This window comes from Onychostruthus taczanowskii, unplaced genomic scaffold, assembly GCF_017590055.1.
Source record: "Onychostruthus taczanowskii isolate IOZ18803 unplaced genomic scaffold, ASM1759005v1 scaffold67, whole genome shotgun sequence".
Taxonomy (NCBI): domain Eukaryota; kingdom Metazoa; phylum Chordata; class Aves; order Passeriformes; family Passeridae; genus Onychostruthus; species Onychostruthus taczanowskii.
This window is the reverse complement of record NW_024504455.1, coordinates 3,972,041-3,997,392: the sequence shown is the minus strand read 5'-3', so window position 1 is coordinate 3,997,392 and position 25,352 is coordinate 3,972,041. Positions and strand designations below refer to the sequence as shown.

The following is a 25,352-nucleotide window of genomic DNA, read 5'->3' as shown; positions in this document are numbered from 1 at the left end:
TGATCTCTCAGCTCCAGTCTGCTCTTTTCCTTCCCTAACAGGATTTTCCCAGCACTACTTACCTCATCAGCCTTTCATTGGGACTAAGCCAGGAATCCCAGACAATCTGTCCTGTTGCCTCCAAACAACTTTCTGTCTGTCACTAACAGGTCTGCAGCATCCATATGTCCTGCAGCCTTCAGTGCTAAAAACAGTCTTAATCTCCTTCCTCAACACCAGTTATCAAAATATCTGAGGCAGAAATAGATGCTAAATTTCAGATCATTAGCAGAAAACAGAACCAATTATGAAAAAAATAGCCAAGAGTAAGAGATCTTGCACTGGATTAAAAATAGATTGGTTTCATCCATTCTCATTGCTTCAAGCGAGCATGCAAACTGCAGGCTTTGCAAGTTCAAAGGGGAGATGTGTCTGCCTTGGGGGCCAGCAGAGCTGGTCTGTGTGGGGCTGTACTCACCTGGCTCAGGTCTGAAGCACTGAGGAAGGTGTGTGCAGCTCCACAGTTTGTGTTCTGAGCCTGGGATGCCTGGCAGGGGGCACCTGGGCAAGCCTGGCAGGGCTGGCTTCTGCACTGGCTGCCTGTCTCTGCTGGGCATGTGGGGCCAGAGGTCTGAGGAGGCAGCAAAAAGGGAGCAAAAGGTGCTTTTCCCATGCAAATCTGTTCAACATTTTGGTCGACAGAGGTCATGGCCTCCTCAGGGATTTGAAATCATCTGAGAAGAAGAGCTGTCCATTAGGCTCCCCTCAGTGGTTTTGCTGCAGGAATGTAATATCCTTTGACAGCATCCTTTCCTCACACCTTGAAAAGCTTGGAGCTGACAAAGGAGAGGCATAACTTCTGCCACCACTGATGTGCCCTTTTGATGGTAGGCTCTGACTAAACAAAAAATCTGTCCCAAAGCAGGGAGGAGGAGGAGGAAGAGGAGTGGAGGATCCCAGCAAAGCAAGTCTGGCTCTCAGAAAGCAGGAGGAACAACCGAGTCTCTGGGAGATAAAGTGTGCCTTTCCTCTCCCTGTCAGGGGAAATTTTGAGAAAGAATACTTTCCAGCTGTGAGGGAACACTGAAGCTCAGTAGTGCTAGGGGACAGTTTCAGCTACTGCTGTTCCCCTGCTAAGGATTTGGGCTCCAGCACCGGGTTCACCATCTGTGACCATCACCACCCCAGGGCAGGCAAGAACCCCCTGCAGCCACAGCTGTCCTGCTGGGTGACAAGCAGGGGGAAATAGTTCATCTGGACCCAAGCAAGTCAAGAGCTTCCAGGTTAAGATGGAACATTGACATGAACATTACATGAAGATGGATTGTTTGAATGCCCTGAGAGTTTATTTTGGCTGGGACGAGCACAAGGGCTCAGAGAAGGGAACAAAAAAAAAATCAGATACAATTTCCATGAGGATTATTTGTTCTGCAACACCTCAACAGAGTCCCAAAGCACTATTAGCACTAGGCTCGAGTTCATTTTTTGAGCTCTGTAGTGCTGCTGGGAAATGCTTGGAAGGGGGCTACAAATATAGGCCTCCCCAAATAAAAAGCTGGAAGATGTGAAATAAAGAGGAATATGTGAAATAAAGAGGGAATAAGAACGTGGAAAGTTTGCATGAAGAAGAGTAGCTGCAGTTTGGCTACGCAACAGCTTCATCTATTCCAAATACAGTAGATGGAAATAAAACTCTGAGTCAAACCTTATTTGTCCTGTTAATTCAGCTACGAATAAAGTCACAACATAGAGGGGAGTAAAATATATACAAAACAGCCTTAAATAGCTTAAACTAAACCAAATCATTTAACAGAACACACTTACAATAAAAGCAATTAGCATGCAAAATATTAAGAACCTATCCTGCCTTTAAAATATCTACGGGCCACAAATAGAGGTGCACAAAAGACAGATTATGAGCAAATCTCAACCTCTTATACCATCACTTCTCAAATTAATTCTCTGATAATCACCATGGCATTCATTTACAGAATAAGTATCCCATTTAAAATTAAACCTGCACATAAATAGAAAAAAAGGTTAATTAAGAAAACAATAAAGTACCCAACAATGTAAAAACTCTGCTGACTCCACTCCCCAGCAGTGGCAAGAATCTGATGGAACTTTGTGCTGAACTCTCAAATGGAGGCACTGGGGCCTACACTTCTGGCAGCAAAGCAACACATGCTGTCATAAAAAATAAGTTGCAACTTGTCAGTGACAAGGAAGCACAAGAAAACCTGGATCCCACGTCAGTGCTGCTTATCCTTATTTCTACCTCCATCAAATAAAGCACATAAGCCTCCATGGAAATCACACACTTGCATCTTGAACTGAATAGGGATAAGCAAAGAACATGCTTAAATATTTTGCAGAATTAGATCCACAATGTTAATTTCATACTGCAGTAATTCATTCTCTGAAAAATCTGTTTCTATGGAAACTTATTTTGAATCCAGCAGAGAGATTTTTCCCTTTGATTCTCACTATTAGAGTCAGCCTTTTCTCTTGTCTCTTTCTCTAGAGATATTCTAAAAAAACAGATTTCCTATTTCTTTGCCTGTTTCACAGCAAACCACTATCTCTAAGTTCGCTCATTTATTAAGCAGAAAAAATTCTCAACTATCTTATTGTGATAGTGTGAAGTCCTTGAATGCTGTAGAAAAAGAAAGGATAATAGATAATCTAAAAGCTTCATCTTGCCTAGTGGCCTACAGATTAACACGATTTACTGTACTGAAAAGGGAGTCTAATGCTTTTAAAAGAGTATTTAGGAAAAAACCCAAAACTGTTTGCTAGCCCTGCCTGTGCCCTGGCTAGGTGTGCTGTCCTTTGTGGGGGAGGAGGAACAGCCCTTCACTGAAGGTGTGAATGCTGCCCAGGTGTACACAGCAGCAAAATTATGTTTTTGTCTTTATTTCCTGATAACTCACTCCTCTTTTTGCTGTCTTGGCTGCTCTGATCGTCGTGCAGCTGTTACATACACCTGGCTATTCTCACATGAAGGTTTTTCTTCTGAATGACAGTGGTCAGCTCAGACCCCATCGTTCCATACGTGAAGCTAAGACTGGTTAATTTTTGCCACCATGTCTCACTTTACAGCCACCTACACAAAAGTCATCTCCTGTTTCGTTACCCAGCCACTCAGTCTCATAGCACCCTGTGAATTTCATCAGAGTCAGCCCTTGCTGCTAAATGCCTTGATTAACTTAATATTATCTTTCTTTGTTTAGCAATCATCCTCTTTTCCAGCCCATTTCTGCGTTTGTTGAGCAGCACAGGTCTCATCGCTGGTGACCTCCCTTTTCTGTCAGAACCACTTACTTTCTTTTCTGCCTGGTATTTTTAACAAATAGCTTAGCCCTGCAAGGAGCTGCCAGTTTTGTCCCATCGTTACTTAGTTTCTGTAATAACCATGGACATTGTGGAGCCTCTTCTGGCTCCACACAGACCACAGCCACGAGATTTTTCCCATCTGCATGCTGACTCCTTCAAAGAACCTAAGAGATTTGTGAGCCTTTTTCAATAGCCAGACCATTTCTTTGCTTAGTGCAGAGGTCAATCCTCCCTGCAGGTCTCTCAGATTTCTCATGTCTGCCTGTTCAAGTGCAGCATCTTGCAGAGACATCCAAACCTCTGAATACCCCTAGGAAGCATATAACAAACTCCAGGACCCACATATAACAAAATTCCCATCCCAGGACCTAAAAGCCTTGTGTTAGTGAAGAGTATAATAAATATCCCTTTAGACATTCCTTCTTCAAGACAATTCAGATCTTTCCCCAAAAGAATCTCAAGAGGATGCCATTGTCCAGTATCAGCTCCCAGGCTCCCAGGTCACTGCTTCTGGATTAACAACTCCATCCCCAGGAGCCTCTGGATCTATCCTAGAATATCTTTGTCAGTTGTCTTGCTCGAGTTCAATTAAATGCCCAAATGATAGCACAAAATGAACAACACCTAAGCTCCCAAGCCTTTGCCTCACCTGGAGAACGCCCCAAATTGACATTCATGCTCTGAGACCAAAGAGCAGGATGACCTTGCATTGCCTGCACAGGATGCGTGCCTTAAAACGTGGGCATGTGACACCAGGACAGCCTCCCAAGGACAGAAAGCAGGGGACACTGTGCCACACGGAGTTAGCCTGTGACATCCCCCCTATCCTTGCTCCCTGTCTCTTTAGACCTTCAGTAATTCCCCTCGGAATTGCCTGCCTCTCCTAACATTACCAGGCAGCAGCGTACGTCCCAGTTCATTAAGCCTGTAAGCCACTGGCTGGATGGTATCTGACTCGCATCCGCTTGCGATTTAGAACGGGCATTTGCTCCAGATCAAAGCAGCAGCGGCAGCAGGAGCAGAAATTAGCATCTCGCAGCCTCTCTCTCCCTGGTTTCATTGCCACAGTGTGTCTCCCTCATTACCAGGGAAATGAAATGTCTTTACAGTTCAGGCTGCCTCTGCCTTTTTTATCCCGCGGCCACCGCGCCAGGCATTGCCGCCACATTTAACATCGATTGGTCATGGCCCTGCTCTTTCAAATGGGACAGTGGACCTCTCCTCCCTATTAGCATCCCACAAGGGGGCTGGGAGGAGTCACAGCCCCTCCTGGTATGCCATGCTGCTTCCAGCATTCACCCATTAATTCCTCATGCTTAAAATAATGATAAAACCAGCGTTCTCCCCCTAGCAGGTCAATTTTCACACTTAGTCGGCCGCCCTAGAAATGAATGTTCCTCTCACACCTACAAGGAGTAGGTACAGCACAGGTACGCACACTAATCTTGTCAGTCCCACACCATCACAACCAGAATCTTTTCTGGGGGTTGCAGCTGGCTAAAAGGACACTGAGCCGGTTCCTCCTGCCTGCTGTGGCAGCAAACTGAGCCAGATTCCACCCTACCACCTCTCATCCATCCTTCACACCTCGAGCCCAACAGCTTTGCTGCTTCTGCCCTGCGAGGCATCACTCCTTTCCTGCCCTGTGCAACTGCAACTATAACAATAATTACATAATGCCATATTACCCTCTGGAAGAAAAGAGGGAGGAGCCGGTGATTTGAGAAGGACCAAAAAATCCAAAAATCCAGCAGTAGGCAGATCCAGTGCAGCAGTTTCTTAATGGCTAAGGAAGCTTCAGAGTTCTGTGAGTGGTTCTGCTTTGTCTAAGTTGCCAAAGACCAAGGCCAGAGGATACACAAACAGGCAGGGGCTGCAGGAACCAGCTGGAATGCAAAATGGCATCAAGTGAGACCAAAGCACATAATAAACTGAATGTCAGATTTCAAAACCAACTCAGAGTTAATAGGAAGTAATGAAGAGATGCTGCTTGAGAGGGGGCATCCCAGGAAAACTCCAGGTCATTTCTTTGCAATAATTTATCAAAAGTTTGGCAATGTTCCTCAGCAGCCTTGCTCTGGCAGTCCAGGACAGTACGATGCTCTTGTGCCCTGTGCTCCAGGGCAGCAGGGCAGGCCAGGAAACCCTGAGCCATCAGCCACAAACTATCTCCTTGCTTGAAAACCACTTCCCTCCACTCCTGCACAGCAACCAGCTCATCACCCACACTCTCTCTTGCCAAAAAAGGTCCTCAGTGCAGGTGAGTCACTGGTATGATCCTTTGTCCCACTGCATGTTGGATAAATCACTGAGCATGGGCTTTTTCCCTACACAAAGGCAAAGCACCATAAGAGCATTCCAGGAAGGACACACAATGCAGGGGTTATTCCTGTCCATCCCACCCTCACATCATCCATCCAAGCTGCAGGAGTGTGCTGCTCTCCCCTTGCCTTACAGTTTCCATACCTTCCTCTGAAAACCTTCCACACACAGCACAACACTTCTGCTTTTACAGCTCCATGCAACCACTTCCCAGTGGATTAATTCCTCACGGACCAAGCCCTGCATTGCTCTGTAACCCTTTTAAACTGCTTTAATGCCTGTGAAAGGACCCAGGATCTCCCTGCCATGTGCTGTCCTCACACAGGACATTCATTCCCTGGGCAAGGGCACATGGGGGGACAGGGTGCAGCACGGGCACTGCTGTGCTGCTGCACTGTTTTCTCCCCTTCAGGTGGGGAATGGCTTAAGAACTAAATATATATTTTATCAGCTGTTCTAATTTATGTTACAAGCTGAATTTAAACAAAAGGTGTTGATGGGGGTGGGTGAAGGTGGTCAAGAGCCTTAGCAGCAAAATTGACATCCTCTCCCTGTCCCACCAAGCACACACACCTCTCTCCCTTCTCATGCATTTACCACAAGTGACAGAACTGTTCTCTTTAAAAACAGGACAGTTTTGGAGCTTTTGCTAAGTTACAACTCTAAGTTCAGTCATGGAAAAAAACACATCTTAAACATTTAGCTGAAAGGTTTGGCAGCGACCCAGCAAAGCCAGAAGAAAAAATAGGGGGAAAATCCCACTGCTGCAAAAACATTCTCCTTGCAGACCCTTTCATCAAGGCACTAGGCACACTTACAAACTTAAGTTAAGACCTTTACACCTGCATGAATAGAAAGCTGCTACTTATGGGGCTCTGGTTAACTGAGCAAAAATGGCACAGAAGAAGAAAGTGCCCTGTTGGTGGAGAAGCCTCCCTCTCTCTGCCCACCTTTTCCTCCCGGTCCACCAGAAAAAATCTCATGTCACAGCAGCGTGCAGCTTTTTGTGTGCAGATCACATGGCAGGAAAGCTGCCTCCACAGACCTGCCATGGGCTCCTGAGGTGGCTGAGTGAGGGGGATGCACAATTCTGGGGCGTGCACCAAACCCAGGTCATTCAGAGAGCTCACAGAGCTTTTGGAGATTGACCCACAGATGTGACTGCTACAGTAGGGTAGGGGCTGTCTCCAGCACTCTGGTAATGAGTAGCAACCTAAATAATTCAGATTTTTGACTAGAAAGATGGTCTTGATGAGGTTCATCCTAAGGCACATAAAGAATGGGCTGTCAAGCCATCTATTAGTAGTTTGCTGTGGTAATATCTGAGGCGGTGTGAGACACCAAGTGAGGTGAACAGAGCAAAATTATATTTAAAAATAAGTGGAAACTGAGCACCATCTTTTTAACTATAATCCCTAGGGAGATACAGGGACAAAGTACTTAAAAGTACAAAAAAGAATGCAGGGAAAAAAACCAACCCACTACTGGGTTGTTTGTTTTGAACAAAACCAAAGCAGATCTACCTATCTCCCTTGCAATAAGACTGAAAATCTGGTGGGAAGGGATAAGCAGCAGGCATCATATATTCTTGACTTTACCAAGGTTTGTGGAGTAGGCTCCCAAGGTATTATTGGGCAAACTAAGGAAACAATCCAAATGAAAACCTGGATAAACAGCACAAAATTAGCAGATAAGCTACATGCACAGATTTATTGTTAACAGTTGATAGAGAAAAGCAGTTCTGTCTTTCCTTTCCCGTGCCCTTACCATCTACACCTCCTTTCCATATCCCCTAAACACAAACCAGGCACCAGGTGGCCAGCTCACACTGCAGCCTTCCCTCAGTGCCTGCCTCCTCTTCTTCATCCACCTACACTTTCCATGAAACCTGTAGGAGTTTAATATCCCAGGAGCATTCTGCTTCTCTGTCAGACAGAAACCAGCTCATGAGTTAAAGCTTTACTGAGACAAGGCGAAGACAGACAGCAGGATCTTCCACAAACTGGTGCCAAAAGCTGCTCAACACCCCCACAAAAATGGGGCCTCAGTCAGATAGGAAAAGTCAACAGCCTGAACACAGAGTGGAGATACAACTTGCTAGACAGCAAATCTGCAGGAGAGGAGCCTGATGGTCAGGAGCCAAGCACAAACAGCGCCGCGCCGTCACACGCAAAGAGGAAATCAAACGTCCTGCTGGGATGTGTAAACGGGACATAACCCACCAGGCAGGGAGGAAACCTCTGCAGAGAGCCCCACGTGCAGCTCTGAGCACTCACGCTGTGGGAGAGGCAGCTGGGGTCAGGGCAGCAAAGGGAAAAGCTGCACGGGGTCCAGAAAACATCCTGCAGGGAAAGACCGAGCAAGCTGGAACCAGCCAGCACAGACAGAGGTGGCTGAACAGGGAAACGGGAGCAGATGTGTGCAAAAACTGCATTTTCAAGGGACTGAAGCACCTGCAAGTTCTTCAGGATAAAGGCAGACAGCTTTCCTAACTGCAAAGAAAGTGAAGGAACAGATCATCTAGAGGGGCTGTGGTGTCTCCAGATCTCCCTGTGGTCACAGGAAGCAGGTCTGGGAGTGTCTGCTGTGGTTTCCATAGAGCTACTTTGGTCTGAGGACAGTGCTTAGAGTGTTGCCCTGATACCTGACCCCACAACTCCCTGGGACCACATCCCATTTTGCACAATTAGGGGTGGAATATCCCTTGGCTTATCAGGACGGGAGAGAAATCTGCTTTCTCCTATGCATCAGCCAGACACTCTTCAGGTAGCAGAGCTCCTCAGCCTTGAAAATGTGAGCCTGAGCTGGATTCCAGGGTATAGAGAAGCTGCCCCACAAGCACACACATGACTTTTTTTATTACATGGGACAACCTGGATGTGCCTAATACCAGGTCCCAGCTGTGCAGCTTCCTGACCCACAGACAGCCCAGGTACCAGGGGCTGGATGCTGTCTTCTACAGCAGAAGCAAAGGAAGGAGATGGAACTTTGTAGGCTCATCTCCAAGGTGGTTTGATGTCCACATCTTCCTTCTGGGATCCAAGACTCCATGCCAGTCATTTACTGGGTCAACAGGATTTGATTTTTTGTGGATGGCTGCGATTCCTCTGCTCTGGACTTTCTTCAGGCCCAGCCAGCCCTGCTCAGTCCTCATGTTCCTGTGACAGGTTTTGTGATGAAGACCCATTTCATTTTGGAGAGGTGATGCTCTTTGGGCACAGGCACTCTCAGGATGTGAAAACAGAGGTGTCCAAGAGCTTCCCCAGCACAGAGTGGGCAAAGGCAAGGGCAATGACTTAAATGGGACATCAATATTCCCCTTCCAGTTCTACCACTGGTTTTTAGCCTGGATACCACATAGATTTTGTCAAGACACATAAAATTAGTTGAAATATGGTACTTTTTGTGTCACAGCACAGAAAGAGCTGTTTTTTCCCCTTATTTCTGCAGAGGAATAACATCACTTCCATCCACAGTGGGAGATGCATACTGCAAGGACCTCCAAATGTACCACAACAACCAGAGCAGGAAATGGGTGAGTACCTAACCTAAAAGACAGAAACACTTGTTATGAAAACCCCATTTGCTTAGTAATTCCAAAGCTGCTTCATTCCACCAAAAGCAAACCGACAATTTCAAGGATTTATTGCAAGACCTACTACAAAACAATAAAAAGCCCCTCTGCAAGTACTCAGTCCTCCTCAGCTGTGCAGCTCTGCTCCTCCAAGATACATCTGCCTCCACAGACCAGCTAAATTTTCTTGGCCTCTTCATTCCCTTCCAGTTCCATCATCCATCCAGTGCTGTTGCTCTTCTTGCTTTTCCTGAATTTGCAGTACCAGCAGAAGACAGCAAAGACCAGCAGAAGGATGAGAACCAGTGGTAAGTATAAGATGAAGTTCAGCAGTGGTGGGGATGAGCAGATCCTAGACAAAACAGTTGACTCTGAAGGAAAAAAGAAAGAAAAAGTGAGGCCCCAGGCTAGTTTGAGTTTCTCTCTCCTACTGTTATCTCTAAGTGCTATTTTCTTAACACTTTCCCCTCAATCTTCAACAGCTACCAATTTTTAAGGATTCATACAGGCTACCTGAGGAGAAGGGGGGGAGAAACCAGGTAATTTGCCTCAATTGCTTGCCTGGGGAGGTCAGATAAGGCCCTGGCTTGTTCATCTGAAACATCCCAACAGAAACAGCCCAGTTCTTCTGCTAACCCATTCCAGACTGGGCTCAGTAAGGAAAAGCAACACACCCTACCTGACACCAGTGACAGTGGGATGAGGTAGAAGTCTGTCAGAGGCTGCACCACTGAGCAAGATGGGATAAGAGGAAAGCAAAGGAAACCAGATCAAGAGGTACCTGTTCCCCTCAGACACCTGCCCCTCCTTGTTACTGCTGATCTGCTACCATATTTCATCCCCACTGAGCTGCAGGCAGCTGTGAGCACCATCCCCATCCCTGGCAGCTCCTGCAGAACAGCTCCCCAACTGAGGTGGAGGCTGCTGGAGGCTGCTACTTCAAAGAAACCTGCATCACTAGAGGAACACGTATGCACACACATGGCCACCCCTCCAGAAAAAAAAAAAAAAAAATTAAAAAAAAAAATTTAAAAAGAGAGGGAGAAAGAAAAAAATGCCTAGCTAATCTTTTGCCTCGTGAAAACCATGAAAACCACTCAGCAAAAACACTTATTCAAAAATTGGAGGAGAATTTACTACCAGTTACTGAGCAATTTTAGCAATGCTTTTTCCACCAGTAATGGGTAACAAGAGATAGAGGGAGCTGATGAAGGAGAAATCTTTCGTGCTAGAGAGCTGTGATGGATAACAGCAGTAACACAACAGCAGGGGGGATGAAGTGCTGTCAGTCCCTCTCTGTGCAATTAAACCCAGATTAGCTCTGCTGTAGGTGCAAAGTCATGAGAGCAGGCCCCGTGCCCAGCTGTGGGAGCAGCAGGCAGAGGGGAGGGCTCTGCAGGGTCACTCTTTCCGTGCTGGTCAGCTCTGGGAATTCCTGCAGAAGCCATAACTTGTGTAGGTACCCAGGCTGGCTTCAGGCGTGGCAGCTCCAGAGCTGAAGGCGAGTACAAGGGCAAGATCCTCTCAGCTGGGTGCATCATGATTGATTTCACAGTTTATATTTTCTCCTCCACATGGGTCATCTGAGCCTCGTATTTTCCCATGGCAGCAACAACTCCTGCCTATTACCTTCCTAAAAACACTGCGTGCATGCGACTAAAACCTTTGCTTCTATCTACTTAAACTTCTGCATGCAGAATCCAGTCCTACCTTTGCACACAGCATGTACCCCCACTCACCCCAAAGCAAACACAAGCTGTTTTCAGAGACCTCAGTCTGGACAGACTTGCCAGAGAAATCACACCAAGAATTTTCCCCCAAAAAACATTTAGGTTCTGGGGGGAAAGGCTATGGGGAGAGGAGCCACGCAGGGCGATCAGCCCCTGGCACCCAGCAGCGTTACCTGGCGGGATGATGCTGAGCTGGGTGTACCCCGAGCACGCCAAGGCTTGCACAGCCCAGTCCTTCCCCTCGCCCTGCTGCTGCCACTCCTGCAGCTGGCAGTAATACGCCCCAGCATCTCCCCTCTCCACGCTGCTCAGCGTCAGGCTGAAGTCGCCGGCGGAGGGACGGCGGAGGAGCAGCCTAGCTGCCCGGCGCTCCTCGGGGTACTCCACGCTGCCGTCGTGCCGGAGGGCCAGCAGGGCACTGTCACGGCCACTGCCCGTCACCTGGAACCAGGTGGCCGAGAGGCGTGAGCCGGGCGGGAGGGCGGCCTGCAGCCGGCAGGGCAGCGTGGCCTCCTGGCCCTCCCTCGCGGAGATGCTGCGGTTGGTTTTCTCCATCGGCAGCTCGCGCTCTGCGGGGGAGAGTGAAAGCAGAAAGAGGTGTTGTGGTGGTGTACAGCTGTAAAAACACTTCTGCCTGCACCCACAGGCTGACAGGAACCTTCTGGAGCAAAGTGTGAGGGACTGGAATGGCCTCTCACAGGCCCCTTGCTCCTGTGAACTCATCCTCCCATCGTGTCCCCACCTTGCCCATCATCTCTGCTCCCTGTGCAGTAATACTTCCTAGCCCCTCCAAATAAGTGATAAAGGCATCTTTTGGACCAAAAGCTATTTAGGAAGCTGGAATTCTCTGACCCACTTTATTTAGGGCTGGAGTGATGCTGAGAGAGGGAAGAACTGAGTCAGGGAGACCCACCATGCACCGCAGAGGTGCAGTGATTAAGGTGAGAGCAGCTGAACCTCCAGCCTTGTTCCTTAGCAGCAAAGTGCTGCAGGGTAAGGAAAACCAAGTGCTTTCCTTCAGGATGCTCACAAGCACAAGGTAAGGGCAGCTTCTCTATTCACAGCATTGCACAACTACCCAAGTGCACCAGGTGTTGGAGGGAAAAGAAGAAGGCCACAATTCACTTTGTTATGAAGCATTCGACTACATCTGCCAGTAGCAAAAATAGCAGCTCAGTTGGCTTGGGAGGATGTGGTAAATCTTCCTAATTCCCTATTTCCCTTTGAGAGGCACTGACAACTCCTGCATCCCCCTAAGCCTCTGATCCAACACAGGAGCTGCTGCTTTTCCTAAGCCCTGCCAGCTTAGGAGAGGCCTGGCAGGAGCCTGTCACAAGTTGATCCAGCCTCCTCCAGCAGCACCTATAGAAGGGATCACACCTCCTCACCTGTGAGCTTGAACTTCAGCGTGGTCCTTCCCGATGTTCCCTCTCCGAGCTTGTACCAGCCATCCACCAGCCAGAGCCATTCCTCTACCACACAGTAGTAGCTGCCCCGGTCCCCCAGGTCTGCAGACAGAATCTGCAGCTGGAAAATGTTGCTGGACACCCTCTGGTTCAGGAACCGGGACTTTTGTGCAGGAGAGCTGAATTCAGACCCGTATTCCAGTATGCTGCTGTAGTTGGCCCTGATGATTTGCAGGGGTTCTGTGTCTGCCAGAGGAGGCAGGAGGTACCAGGTAACAGCAAACTGCGAATTATTCCGGGCAAACACAATCCTGCACTCAATGGCTGCATTACCGCTGGCAATTTCCACAGAGCTGTCTTTCGTAGCAACCTGAAGCTTGCTTTCTAAAATGGAGAAACAAAACAGTCATGCCAGATGCAGCTGCCACTGCAAGGATACTGACAAGGAGAGGAATAAAGCTGTCCTGAGAGAAACACACTGGAAGAGGAGTAAGGAAGAGGGTGCATGGAGGACAAAGGCTCATTAGGGGATGCTGGAGCAGAGGGTGGAGGGAGGAGGGAAAGAGCAAATCCACACACCCTTGTTCAAACAACAGCAGGGAATCACTGGGCAGGAGAGCAGAAGACGAGGTGCCTTGGAGACCACAGAGCAGGAATAGGGATGGAGGCTGCCACTGTGCTGGAGCTGGGAGGCAAAGCCTCTGTCTGAAGCAAATGTGTCTGTCTGCCACTGCTCCCATCAGCAGGCTCACACATATGTAACAAACCAGCCCACGGCTTTGGAGACTGTGAACAAGTGTCTTTTATCACAGAGAGACTAGAGAGCCTCTGCGGGTGTCACTAACAGTTGTCATCTCAGGTGTTTGCTGTGGTTATCGATCCAAAACCACAACGGCAGAGTCCTGCACACCCTCTGTGCTCACACCCAGGGACTGCTCAGTGCTGTGCAGTTGAGGAGAGCAGAGGGATGGTGCTGCCTGCAGCTCTGCCCTTGGCAGAGGGAATTTCTGATCCTGATGTGCCTGTGCTGCTCCCGCTGTGAGGGAACCTCTTCCCACAGAGCATCACCTGTTGCTGGAACCTTTCCTCCAGCACTGTAAAGGCTGCAAATCCATATCTTTAAAGGTCCTCCAACCACCTGCATTTCCCCTCCACCCTCCCCTCCATGCTCAGCAGTCAGGGGAGGGAATACACACAGGTATTACCCTCAGGTAGGAAGAAATTACTCAGCAGGAGACACATCAGGGTTTGAAGGGACTGTAGGCTGAGTTTCCATTCTTAGCACTTTCCTTGCATATGAGCTGAGCAGCAGGACACCCTCTGCCACAGAGGATGAGGACAACTGAGCTCCCTTAAGGCTCAGCCCCTGGGTGCTGGTCTGGGGACAGGCAGCAGAGGACACGCTGAGATGGTCCCTCAGAATGTCTCCACCATCTGTGTTCCTGTGACAGGTGAACTGACCACACTGGAAAAAATTAAGACACTTAATCCTTAACTTCATCTGCTCAGCACCAAGGATACCACTCAGTGCAGTGCCAGGAGATGAGGGGGCAGGCAGGGTCTGCTTGAGTATGGCCTAGCCTGACACGTGCTGGGACAGAGAATGCTCCAGAGAAGGAAAAGCTACTAGATCTCAGAGAGGAGGCACAGGAACCACTGCCTTGAGTGCTTGATTTTGATGGGGAAAATTGCTGTTACACTCTTGGAGATCACCTCAAGAGGAAGCAGAGCACTTGCTGCAAAGCCCCTTTGTTTTATTTCAGGTCTCCTCTCTCTCTACTGCCAAAGATCATTTACCAAAAGGGCAGAGGAGCTGCCTGCCTCTTCCTTTCTCACATAAAGCCATGGTGCTGTTTTCCCTTTCATTTTAAATTTAATTAACCAAGCTGAGCAGCTCACTGCCCATCTCCCTGTGAGCCTTGCCTGCTGACTCTTGGCTTGCTCCTGGCCCAGGAGCAGTGGAACAGGCAGAGGGACACAGCCCATGTGGCTGCTGGCCTGAGGGACACGAGGTGAAAGAGCCCACTCCAGAGTGGGGGAAGCAGCTGCACTGAGAGGCTCATGGAGCACTAATTATGAGATCCCACCTCAAATACTGGAGATGGAAAAGACCTGTCCTCCTTCCTTATCTGTTATAACCTTTGATGGATGTCCCTCCCATCTGAAGATGGTCTGTAGACCACAGCAACATGTAAACTCCTAAAGCACCGACTGACATCAAGTACTAAACAAAGTGCTGAAGCAAAAAGTCAAGAACTCCAGTATCTCTGCAGGCTACAACTATAAGGTATTATATGAGGAGAAGCAGGCTGGTGATTTTCATGATTTGCAGCTTAATTTTCTGCAGCTTCCCCTCAACCCTGTTGCTGCCTGAGCCAGCTTCCTCCCCAGACTTCCCTACCTTCCCAAATATCCTCCACTGGCTCGTGCTGCCTTTCCAAGAGAGGTGGCACTAGAGCCAGCAGGAACCTCCCATAGTGCATCACCCTCTCCCAGTTCCCATCATCTTTTACCGTGTTGCAATCTCCAGCAGCAGCTGCAACACGTTTGGAGCCAAATGTTGCAGCCTCATGCTGCTACCATCTCCTCTGTGTAGATGCTCTGCAATTACACCTGCTCATCTTAATGCCATCTGCACTAGAGAAGTACACTCAAAGATGCTGATTATTGTCACCCCTCGCCTCCCTGCCACCCTGCCCCAGCTGGTTGTGGCTCCAGTGTTCAACAGAGCATCCCAGCAGTCAGCTCCACAGGGGTGAGGAATCACTAGGAGTGGAACAGAAGAGAGCACCAGAGAAAAGAGCCCAGACAGGGTAGGAAATGTATTAGCTTACGCCACAGCAAACCCATCAGTTAAAATACATGAAAAATGCATAATTTCAGTTCACTGGGTTCCGATTCCGAAAATCCAAGGATTTGGATTTTAGAGGAAAGAACACTTAATGCACCAAAAAAAAAAAAAAAAAAAAAAAAAAAAAAAACAGCAAGAACTCTCCTTTGCTAGCAGAACAGACACGAGGGCAAAAAACCAAACCAGCCCATATTGTCACGCCTGCCTCCAGAGGCTCAGGGGCTTTGGCCAGGATAAACCCCGCAGTTCCTGCAGCAGCCCCAGCTGTGAGCAGGGCACGCTGGCACCGTGCTGCTGGGGTCTGCTTGCAGCATCTCTCTTCCATAAGAGGATGAAGCTCCCGGCGGGATGCTGGCAGGAGGGATGGCAGCGCAGACCCTGCCTGCAGGGCTGGCCATAAAAGGGAAGCTTGGGCAGGGCTCTGGATGCTCAGCCCAGCTGTGCCCCGCAGGAGATACCTCCCCACGGAGTTCCTGAGGCTCCGTGCTGGCTCCCAGCCCGGCAGAGAGCCCTGCTGCTTTCCCAGCATACCTTCAATATTCTGGTCAGGGAGCACAGACATAGCCCAGCATCAGCTTCAGGGGCTGCCCTCTCTCCACTGCCCCTCAGAAGCCCACACCATGGGGTGTACCTCTCACCCCAAACATTCCGCTGGGCTTCTTGGGGGGGCACTGCTTCTTTCCAGAAACCAGGCTTAAAATCCTAGTGGCAAGGCTGATCCCTATACGATTGGTGTGATCTGCAAACAAATAGATACTCCCACTAGCCAACACCAAATTTACCTCCAAGGTTTTGCCAGGTGTTGAGGAAGCACCAGAACAGGCAGCACCATCTCCTGCAGCCCTGGGAGGCGACCCTGCTGGGGACACCCCAGACACCAGTGGCCCTGGTTGCCCCTGGTCATGGTTTGATGGATTTAAAGTTGCAGGAGAGACCTCTGCTGAAGGCTCTGCTTACCTGGCAGCATCACTTTTATTCCCACGGCATTGGAGCTGGTGCTGGCTGCTGGCTCCCCCAGGGGCAGGACGTTCCTCCTCCAGACCTTCACCTCACACTGGTACGTCCCCTCATTGGCAGGCAAGGCACTGTGGATGTGCAGCCTGAAGGAGGTGTCAGTCTTTGCCAGCTGGGCTTTCCCCTGGAAGCGTGGCTGTGCTGTCCCCCAGACCACAGTGCCATTGGGAAGGACCTGGACCAGCTGGTGTAAGGGACCCTTGGGTGGGCTGGGCTGGAAAAGCCACTGCACAGACAGTGGCACCTCCTCCAGGGCGTAGCTGGCATCCACTTGGCAGAAGAGTTCAAAACTCTGCCCGTAAGTGACGGTGGCAATTCGGCTCCTCAGCGTGGCGTGCAGACCCAGACCTGCCCGGGAGGAGAGAGCCCTTGGCGTGGGGACACAAATCCTGTGACAGTGCCACTCTCCACTTTGTTGCACTGTGCTCTGCCAACCCCATGCAGCCCCTGGCCCTATCCTACCTGCCACTTTCCCACCCCCCATTTCCCAGAAAACTCTGAGTATCCTTTTCCAAGGTCCCCAGATCCACACTAGAGGAGCCAGGGATTCTCTGCTGATGGTGCTGTCCTGTTTGCTGCTTCCCTCCACCCTCCACAAATGCTTAACAATTCCTGTGGCCTCACTGGTGCTCTCAGGCACCCACACCAGCAACAAGAGAGGAAAATGACCCAAAATCACAGCCAAAAGCTGCCTCTCAATAAAGGAACCCAAGAAGGAAGGACATGGTCACTGCACACCATGGAGATGAGCTTCTCTGCTCTCAGAGAAGATGGCAGAAGAAGCAATCAGAGGCCAGCACCCGGGGTGTATCTCTGATAAATACCACCACTACTCAGCAAGCAGCTTTGTGGAACTTAATTGCTGCAAGTAATTATACTGCTAGAATAGATATTTTGTATTCCAGCTTAAGGAGACAGGCCTGCTGAGCAAGATACTGCTCTTCAGGTCTCCGAGCATTTTAGTTGTTGTCTCCCACTGGTCTCTCCCAAAACACACCACGGGGGAATGGGGAAACTGAAGCACTTCAGGGCCAAGTGATCAGCCCTGTGTCACCCTGCAGCAGAGCTCAGAGCACGGCAGGCCTACATCCCACTTCTCCAGCACTGCCTCCAACCCAGAAACAGGGATGGCCGAACTCACCCATGGAGCTGACCGTCACCGCTGCCTCCCCCTTCCCCGTCCAGCTGCGGCCTCGTGCCCACTGCGTCGCTTCGCACCGGTACTGCCCGCCGTCCTCCTCGTCCAGCGTGCTGGGGATCACCAGGGTGAAGGTGCCAGAGCTCTCTTTGTGCACGCGGAGGCTGCCCCGAGCCCTCCCATCCTGGTAAGCGCTGCCCAGGCTCAGGGCGCCGTCCCGCTCCACGGCGGCCACCAGCTCCCTGCGCCCCGGGTGCCGCGGTGGCAGGTGCCACCAGCGCAGGGACACGGGGCCGGTGGCTCCCTGCACCTCACAGTGCAGGACCAGGGCGTCTCCTGCCGTCACCCGGGGAGTGCTGGTGGACACAGACAGGCGCATGTGGCTCTCTGCAAATGACAGTGACCGCGTTGGGATGCTGCGCTCCTTAGGAAAAGCCAGTACTGTAGCGTTAAATGGAAAGGCTAGATACATCTTGGTGTTGGAAGAGGAAAGGAGTTGGGGAATTGCCTGAAATTTTCAACCAGCCTTTTCATATAAATTTGGAGAAAGCTTTGTGGTTGCAGGTTTTTGTTTTATTGTTGTGTTTTGGCTTTTTTTTTTTCTTTCTTTCTGTTTTATGTCTTTCTTGGGACACAGATACATAAAGAATGAGTCAAGAAAGAGTCCCAGCAGGCAGCTCCTGCTACTAATGTTATCAGAATAACATTACTCCTCCTGCTAATGTTATTAGAATAACCATTATCTAGCTATGACAAGGAAACCAAGAGCCTCCTACACACTTTTCTTGGAGTGGTTTCTCACAAATCATCCATCCAAAACAGTGAGAATACCCTGATGGAAATGGCAATGATCCCCCTCCCCAGATGCGCCTGTTCTGCTGGGTTTTCCTGTGATTTTCAGGAGTAGCAGCAGATGTTGCTCACAGTTTTCAGTACCAAAGACACAGGAGGACCCAGACTCCTCAGAATTCTACCTATTTGCCCCAAAACTTACTGTGAAGAGACTGGACTAAAGGTTTTCACTTTGTTGACAGCTACTGTGTCTGTCATGCTAATATGTGCTAAAGCAAGTGCTTTTCCCGTTATCTATCAAAAACTATGGCACATTTGCACTCTTGCTGCCCTTGTCAAGATGAGGCCAGACCTAAAGCATTTCCCAGTCAAGAATCCTGCAGACTTTACCCAGAAGAGCAGCTGTTAGGATTTACTAACCTATTGGCTTCACGTCGACTTGGATGCCTGATGACACAACGGTCTGGATGCTGTGCAAGTCTCCAGGAGTCTTCATTTCTGACACGGAGCACTGGTATGTACCCTTGTCCTCCAGCCCCACCTCAGAGATGGTGAGGACATAAACTGTGTTGCTTGGCTTGAATGCTCGGAGCTGCCCCAGCTTGGCTCTCTCCTCATATTCTTCCTCCCAAATCAATACCCCATGGGGGTCAACCCCAGCTACTTCCATGTCATTGAGGAGCCAGATCACTTTGAAGTTGCTGCTCTTTGGGGCTCCCACCACACAGCTGAGCTGCAAGGTGTCCCCTTCAGAAAGGGAGGGTTCAGCAGCAGTGATGTCCACGGAGAGGTTTCTGCCTGTGGGAAACCAAAAACAAGGAGGTGGTGGGTGGTGGGCGGCCCTGCCCATGCTTCCCTCCTGCCTGGCAGCACCAGTGGCCTTGCAGAGGGCAACAGGAGGGAATTCTCTGTTAAAACGTGGGGTTTTTTAATAAGAAAAGTGATCAGGATGGAAAACTTTGGCCCTGGGGAGAGGGTTGCCAGCTCTGGGCACTAAGCAGCAGTGCAGGTGGAAGAAGAGCCAGAGCCCTGGGGAGCTGAGCTCCCCCCTCAAGAGCAGATAAACACAACAGAGCAGAGCTTTCACTGGGACAGCCTTTGGCCACAGCCTCCCCCTGCTCAGCTCAGGTATCCAAACTGAGGGCTGCCCTAACTCAGAGGCATCAGCTTTTGCAGGTGCTGCTCTGCCTCACCTCCTGGAGCTGTTTTACCTCATGGAACACCTATCCTGTGAGCCAAAAAGGGGCACAAAGGGGTTTTATCACAGTGGTGGTTTTAACTCTGCTGCTTGTGGTAGAAAGAGGTGCACAAAGGGCTGGCATTCAGGTGGCTTGTCTGAACCTACTGTGGCTGTTCCTGCATGCTGAAACCCGCAGTGGGTACTGTGAGTTGTGAGCAAGAGATGCTCTCCAAGCTGGAGAGGATTTGGCTAAAAGTCCTACAGAAAGCAGAAATGTCAAGACTTGTCCCAGCACGGGGAGGTAGGAAGGAAGAAAGAGAAGGTGGATCCTGCTCCCCATACCAATTAGCAGGAGGTGCTGAGCAAAGAAGGCAGGGACAGGGGGAACCCAAAGTCATCTTCCCCTTGGCAGACCCTCTTGGGCAGTCAGTCAGCTGTGTCTGAGGTAGGGACCCCACCTCTGGGTCCTATGGTACCATTCACCTTCCTCGCTGGGCATTCAACACCCCTGGTTCCTGACATCATCCTGGCTGGACAGTGGCTGCAAGCAGGAAACCCACTGGGTACCCCAAAACCCTGAGCCATGACCCCACAAAGCACTGGCTTGGCCAAAAACCTGGAGAAAGGACTGAGCCCTTATTCCCTGGCTCACACCACTGCGTCCCTGGGTCACTGTGGTGTCCCCTGATTCTCAAAACAAGGGAAAGGTTACGTGCTGTAGTTTGGAAGTAAAACAGAGCAGCTCCCAGACCACAATTGGAAGGGCTCAAATAATTTACCAAAAGCACAGTACCCTGTGAATTTAAACACTGGTTCATAAACAGTTTGTGAACAGGAATCCCAGCTGCTGCAGATATGCTTGGCATTCCTAAATATTTGCTGCAGAGTTTATAGAAACTGCTGGAGCAGCTAGCCATGGTCAGAGTGGTCGATAGCTCTCGGAGTGATGGGGTGCTCAGCCCTGGGTTCCCCCTGGGTGCTGAAAGAAGAAACTAGCCCTGAAAATTTGATGGAGGGCTTGCACACCCACTGCTGCCCCACCATGGCAATACCAGGAGCACCAAGGCTGCCACCGTAATGTCCTCTCACCACCATCACCTCCCTTCTACCTTTAACAGTTACCACAGGACAAATATCAAACTGTGACAAGGTTTCTAAACGATCCCATGGCACTGATGCCTGAATCCTCACACTGCCAGTCACGACAAGTCCTCCTCAACAAAAGGATGCACAGAAGCGCACTGACTGCCATTGCCAGCTTGGAAAGCCTTCGCTGCAAACACTGCAAAATGAGGGGAATAAAGCTTAGCCAGTCAGACAAAAAGTGACAAAATGACAAGAGACCACGCTTCCCTCCCCCTCCTCCTGATACCTTGCTCCCCTGAGCCACGTAGGGAGTGCTTCGTTCTCACCCGTCTGTTTCTTTGGTTTCCTGCTCTGACTCACCACCCTCCCACGAGACATCAGTTCCCCTCGCTGCCCCAGCTCCGCTCTGTAGCCTCCTCCATCCACCCTGAGCTACAGGGACAGGGTACACCACCCCCACAGGCAGGGTTTCAGTGGGAGACTTGCTCCAATTTTACTGCACCCTGTGGTAAAGGACACCAACTAGCCACAACCTTGTCTTGGCAGCTTTGAGCTAAAGCTGACTGGTGAGAGGGAGAGAGATTCTCCCTTTCCCTGGGCACAGCTGCTCACAGGCATCTGGGGGAAGAGCAGAGTGAGGGATAGCAGCCAGCAAAGGCTTGTGGCAGGAGGGATGGCAGACAGGGTGCTCAGAGGAAAGGTTAATAAACAGCAGCCCCAGTTGCTCTGGAAACGAGCGGGCTGGTGGCAGCAGGGACAGACAAGCCACCCCCAAGGAGAGCCAGGCCATCCCTGTGTCCCTCCGTGCCTGTGCTGAGGCACAGTGACGAGCAGCTGACTGGGGTGCACTTTTTTAAGGCCACGAGAGCCTCGAGGCAGTGTAACAACCCTGTTTTCCACACTCTGGAGTTTAGCACTGCCAAGGATTCGGGCTGCTGTGGGCACACGCTGTGCCCTCTGCTAACACCTCGCACAGGTCTGAGGCTGTGGGCTTGCTGCTGGCATCGGGGATTGGGCTCAATGAACAGCCAAAGCACCAACAGCTCCTGAGCCAGGGCTGCCAGGGCCCTGAGCTCAGCCCAGCCCAGCCCCTCTGTGCCCAGCAGACCCACCAGTGTGTCCCTGGGCTGCGGCAGAGGCAGGTGGAGGGGCACTGAAATCTGCTGCTGTAGAGCCTGGAATGCACGGGGGAGTTGGAGCCAGCATGTGAGTTTGCAAAGGCCTTACCCTGGCTCAAAACTGCCAGCCGAGTCCTCTGTGTTTGCTTGCAGGAGATGTCCTTCCATGTCCCGTCAGGATCCTCAATCCACTCGGCTGCCTCACAGTACAGCTGCCCCTGGTCAGATTGCTTCACTCCCCTGATGACGAGCTTGTACGTGGTGTTCCCAACCTTGTTCAGCTGCACATCCCCCTCCAGAAACCTCTGCTCATAAGAGGGCCCTGGCTTCAAGATGAAGTCCTTGGAGAGGGTGAGGATCTCCTTCGCACGGTGCTCTCCTCCTCCCTGAAGAAGGTACCAGCCAACTGAGAGATGGGTGTGCTGAGCAGTGGACTTGGACACCTCACAGGTCAGCTCCACCACATCCCCTTCCATGTGGCTGAGGGCCTGGGCTGCCATGGAAGCTGAGAGTGTGTCTGGAATCACTGAGCATGGGGAGAAACACAGAATCATAGAATATCCTGAGTTGAAAGGGACACACAAGAATCACTGAGTCCAGCTCCCGGCCCTGCATAGGACAGCTCCCAAGAATCTGCAACCAGGGCCTAAGGGATCTGACAGGACAGGAAAAAAATCTTCTGTAGGTGACTGACAAGGCTTCCATCACTTGTGTTGAGGTGTGAAGTGACTAAAACCTCAGCAAACAAGAAAAACAGTGAGTCCCTTTACAGTGCCCTGTTCAGTCAAACCACAGTCAGTATTAATCAGCCAACCCCAAGGAGATTAGAATCCATCCCTTCACTATCCCAAATATAGACTGGTGCAACACCAAGATAAAGGAGAAAACAGGGCTGAACACCAAGTGGAAGCACCATACCATGATGTAGACTCAGTGGGCTCACAGCTGGGTCTTTCCCTCTGTATCTCCACCCCATTGCCTTCCCTCCCTAGTGGTCTGCAAGAGCTGCTACCTCCCTCCATCTGTGGGTATCCAACTTGGGTCAATTCCCACACCCACAGAGCCTGGGAACTCCTGCCTTCCTAAGTGCTCAGCTGCAGCATGCTGTGTCTGTGTCAGGAGCTGAAGTCAGGCCATGGGAGAGCAGAGGCTTCCTTTCCCTCTCTTGCTCCGACAAGAGAACATGCATGGGGATATCTGGACACACCTCAGCCCCACTCATCACCCCTTTCCCCAGCTGTCCCTCTGACAGATGAGACGTCCCTGTGGGGACAGCAGAGATGGGGGCAGGGCTCTCCTTCTCACCTGTGAGGTTGGTCTTGGCGCTGTAGCTGCCCAAGTACCTCTCGTCGGTGTTGGGCGTGTGGCACTCGTACTGGCCGGCGTCGCGCTCCTGCAGCTCGGTGATGTGCAGCAGCACGGCGTCCCCCTGCAGCCGCTCCACGAAGATGCCGCGGCCGCGCACGCGCTGCGTGTAGATGGCGTAGGGGAACGAGGGGTCCACGGTGCTGACGATCTGCACCTCCCGCTCGGGGGCCGAGGGCAGGTAGATGGACCACTGGAAGTTCTGCTCCGCCGGGCCCTGGTAGCCGCTCACCTTGCACCACAGGGTGACGTGGGACCCCCTCACGCGGTAGAGGGGGCCCTGCTGGACAGTCACCAGCCGCTGGCCAGTGGTCAGACCTGTCAGCACACACGGTGTTTGCAGGGGTGCAGTTACCAGAACAAGCCCTGTGATAACAGAGCTCTGAACTTTCTTGTCTCCTGCCACGCTGGGGGTCACGCAACAGGGACCAGAGCAACGTGCTGAGCCCGTTCTTGCCTGAAGAACCTCTCTCAGGCAGCGTTGCAGGGGAAGCAGCAACCAGGCTGAGATCACTGGAGGAAGCTTGTGGTGTGTTAAAATGAAGAGGGCCACGCTCTCAGGGAGCAGGGGTGCAGAGCTGATCACTGCCAGAGCAGGAGATGCAATGCAGAAGCTGAGGGACACGGGACAGTGGAGGTCGGCAGTGGGGTGGCTGCTGCAGAGATGCTCCATAGGCAGAAAAGGAGGAGAGCACAGGAGAGGGGGTCAGCAAGAACTCATCTGAAGGCAGGGGGCACAAGGAAGCATCAAGAGCTCCCTCCATTTCTGCTTGCAGAGGGTCTGGGGGTTGCCACCCACAGACCCTCCCCTTCCATATAGCTCCCAGCAGTGACATTCACTCTGTCTGGAGCTCAGCATGCACCCCAAGCAGAATGCCCACAGGACATGGGTCCTGAGTCAAAAAACAACTGTGGTGGCCAGGGAGGAGAGCTGGTGACAGGGCTGCCTAGGAAACCTTCAGAAATTCCATCCCAGTGGGAAAGGGAGTGAGGTAACACCCTCCACACTGCAATCAGCCACTCAACTGGGATGTGTACGTACCCTCACTGAAACCCTCTAAGGGTTTGGGCTCTCATTTTGGAGTGAAAACACAGTGCAAAAGGAGCACATGCTGATGCACCTCTTCCCATGGCAACTGAGCCAGAGCAGCGCTGGCTGAGCCCCCCATGCCCTGCTTTCCCCACAACTCTTCCAAAAAAGCTCCGGCCACTGGGCAGGGCACTCACCCAGGAGGAGGAGGAAGAGGAAGGCAGCTGCCAGGCACTGTGCCAGCCCCATGGGAATCCTCTCTGCTTGGATCCTCTCCCAGAGGGGTGGCGGTGGGTTCTCATGGGCGACGGCGACAGCCACGCCGCTGTTTAGAAAGAGGCTGGGAGGAAACTGTCTGTCAGTGGTGGTTTCCTCTGCTGAGAATGGCAGGGAGAAGTTACAGAGCGGGGTGCATCAGCAGAGTAACACCCTCTGGGAGGTGACAGCCCGCATCCTGTCCCCAGGCCACCTGGGCAAGTGTGGCGATGCCCAAAGCGCCTTGTGCCACTGTGCCCATGCCAGAAGCCCACCTGTGGGCACCCGCTGGCTGTGGCTTTGCTGTCCAACAGCAGCTCATGGGCTAAAACCTCTGTCTCACTCCTTCCCCTTTATTGCATGGAGTAGCTTGCTCCCTGCTGACAGTGAGGAGGGGACAAGGGGCTGGATTCCAGGGAGGGATGGAAGCAGATTTCTAGGGATGAAGGTTCCTCCAGCTATTTATTTCCCATGGCTGCAGACAGGGAATGCAGACAGGCATGATGCCTTAGGCAGAGGCTAGGGTGGCACAGTGCTCCTTGAAGATGGCTGATTGAACTCTTCCCACTCCAGTGCCCCCAGTGGGACATCCCTCCCAAGCACCCCCACCAGCCCAGCCCATCCACTACACAGTCAGGAGAATCATAGCAGCCAGTCCATACGGCTTGTTGACTCTTGAGGGATCACCACAGAGCCAGGAATTGCCCATGAATTCTATCCTGTATGCACATCCCATGGGCAGGTGCCTGGATGTGGGAGATGCTGGCCCAACACTTCTGGCAGAAGCAACGGGACCACAGGGAGGGCTGAGGTCAGGAGGCTCCAGCACGGTCCCAGGGGCTCTGGCACATTCCCAGAGATAAGTGCTCTGGCTGCATTGACTGGGACATGCTGCTGGCTCCTGAAGGGTGTTCTGGGATATGGTGGGTCATCCAGGGCCACATCCTGGGCAGGGAAAACCCAGTCTCTGAGGCATGGAGTCCAAACACTACAGGTGGGCTCAGAGGCACTGCTGAAATTATTTGCTTGGGGTTTTTTGTTTGGTGGGGTTTTTTTTTTGGTTGTTTTGGGGATTTTTGCGGTGAAGTTGTTTTCTTTGTTTTGGAGTTCTCGGGCTTTTTTCCCCAGGTGGCACAAAGCATTTATCCCTGAGCCATGCTGCTCCCACTGCTGCCA

The 25,352-nt window shown here is 51.1% G+C and overlaps 1 protein-coding gene across 1 annotated transcript; it reads right to left on the bottom strand.

The window, feature by feature from the left end:
• Window positions 1-9,259: 9,259 nt before the first annotated feature.
• On the bottom strand, window positions 9,260-24,229 carry CD101 (CD101 molecule). Its single transcript, XM_041420893.1, has 9 exons — window positions 24,119-24,229; window positions 22,832-23,209; window positions 21,636-22,052; window positions 18,563-18,940; window positions 17,354-17,737; window positions 16,156-16,560; window positions 12,330-12,731; window positions 11,115-11,510; window positions 9,260-9,582 (listed from the first exon to the last, which is right to left on the bottom strand). The coding sequence occupies exons 1-9, from the start codon at window positions 24,168-24,170 to the stop codon at window positions 9,389-9,391; spliced, it is 3,006 nt and encodes a 1,001-aa protein (XP_041276827.1). The 5' UTR covers window positions 24,171-24,229; the 3' UTR covers window positions 9,260-9,388.
• Between the last annotated feature and the right edge of the window lie 1,123 nt (window positions 24,230-25,352).

Coding starts and splice junctions, on each gene's coding strand:
- CD101 (XM_041420893.1), bottom strand. CDS start 24,170: ATGGGGCTGGCACAGTGCCTGGCAGCTGCCTTCCTCTTCCTCCTCCTC. Junction 12,732..16,155: donor AATAAAAGTGATGCTGCCAG/GTAAGCAGAGCC, acceptor TCTCCATTTTAG/AAAGCAAGCTTCAGGTTGCT. Junction 11,511..12,329: donor GCTGAAGTTCAAGCTCACAG/GTGAGGAGGTGT, acceptor TCTCCCCCGCAG/AGCGCGAGCTGCCGATGGAG.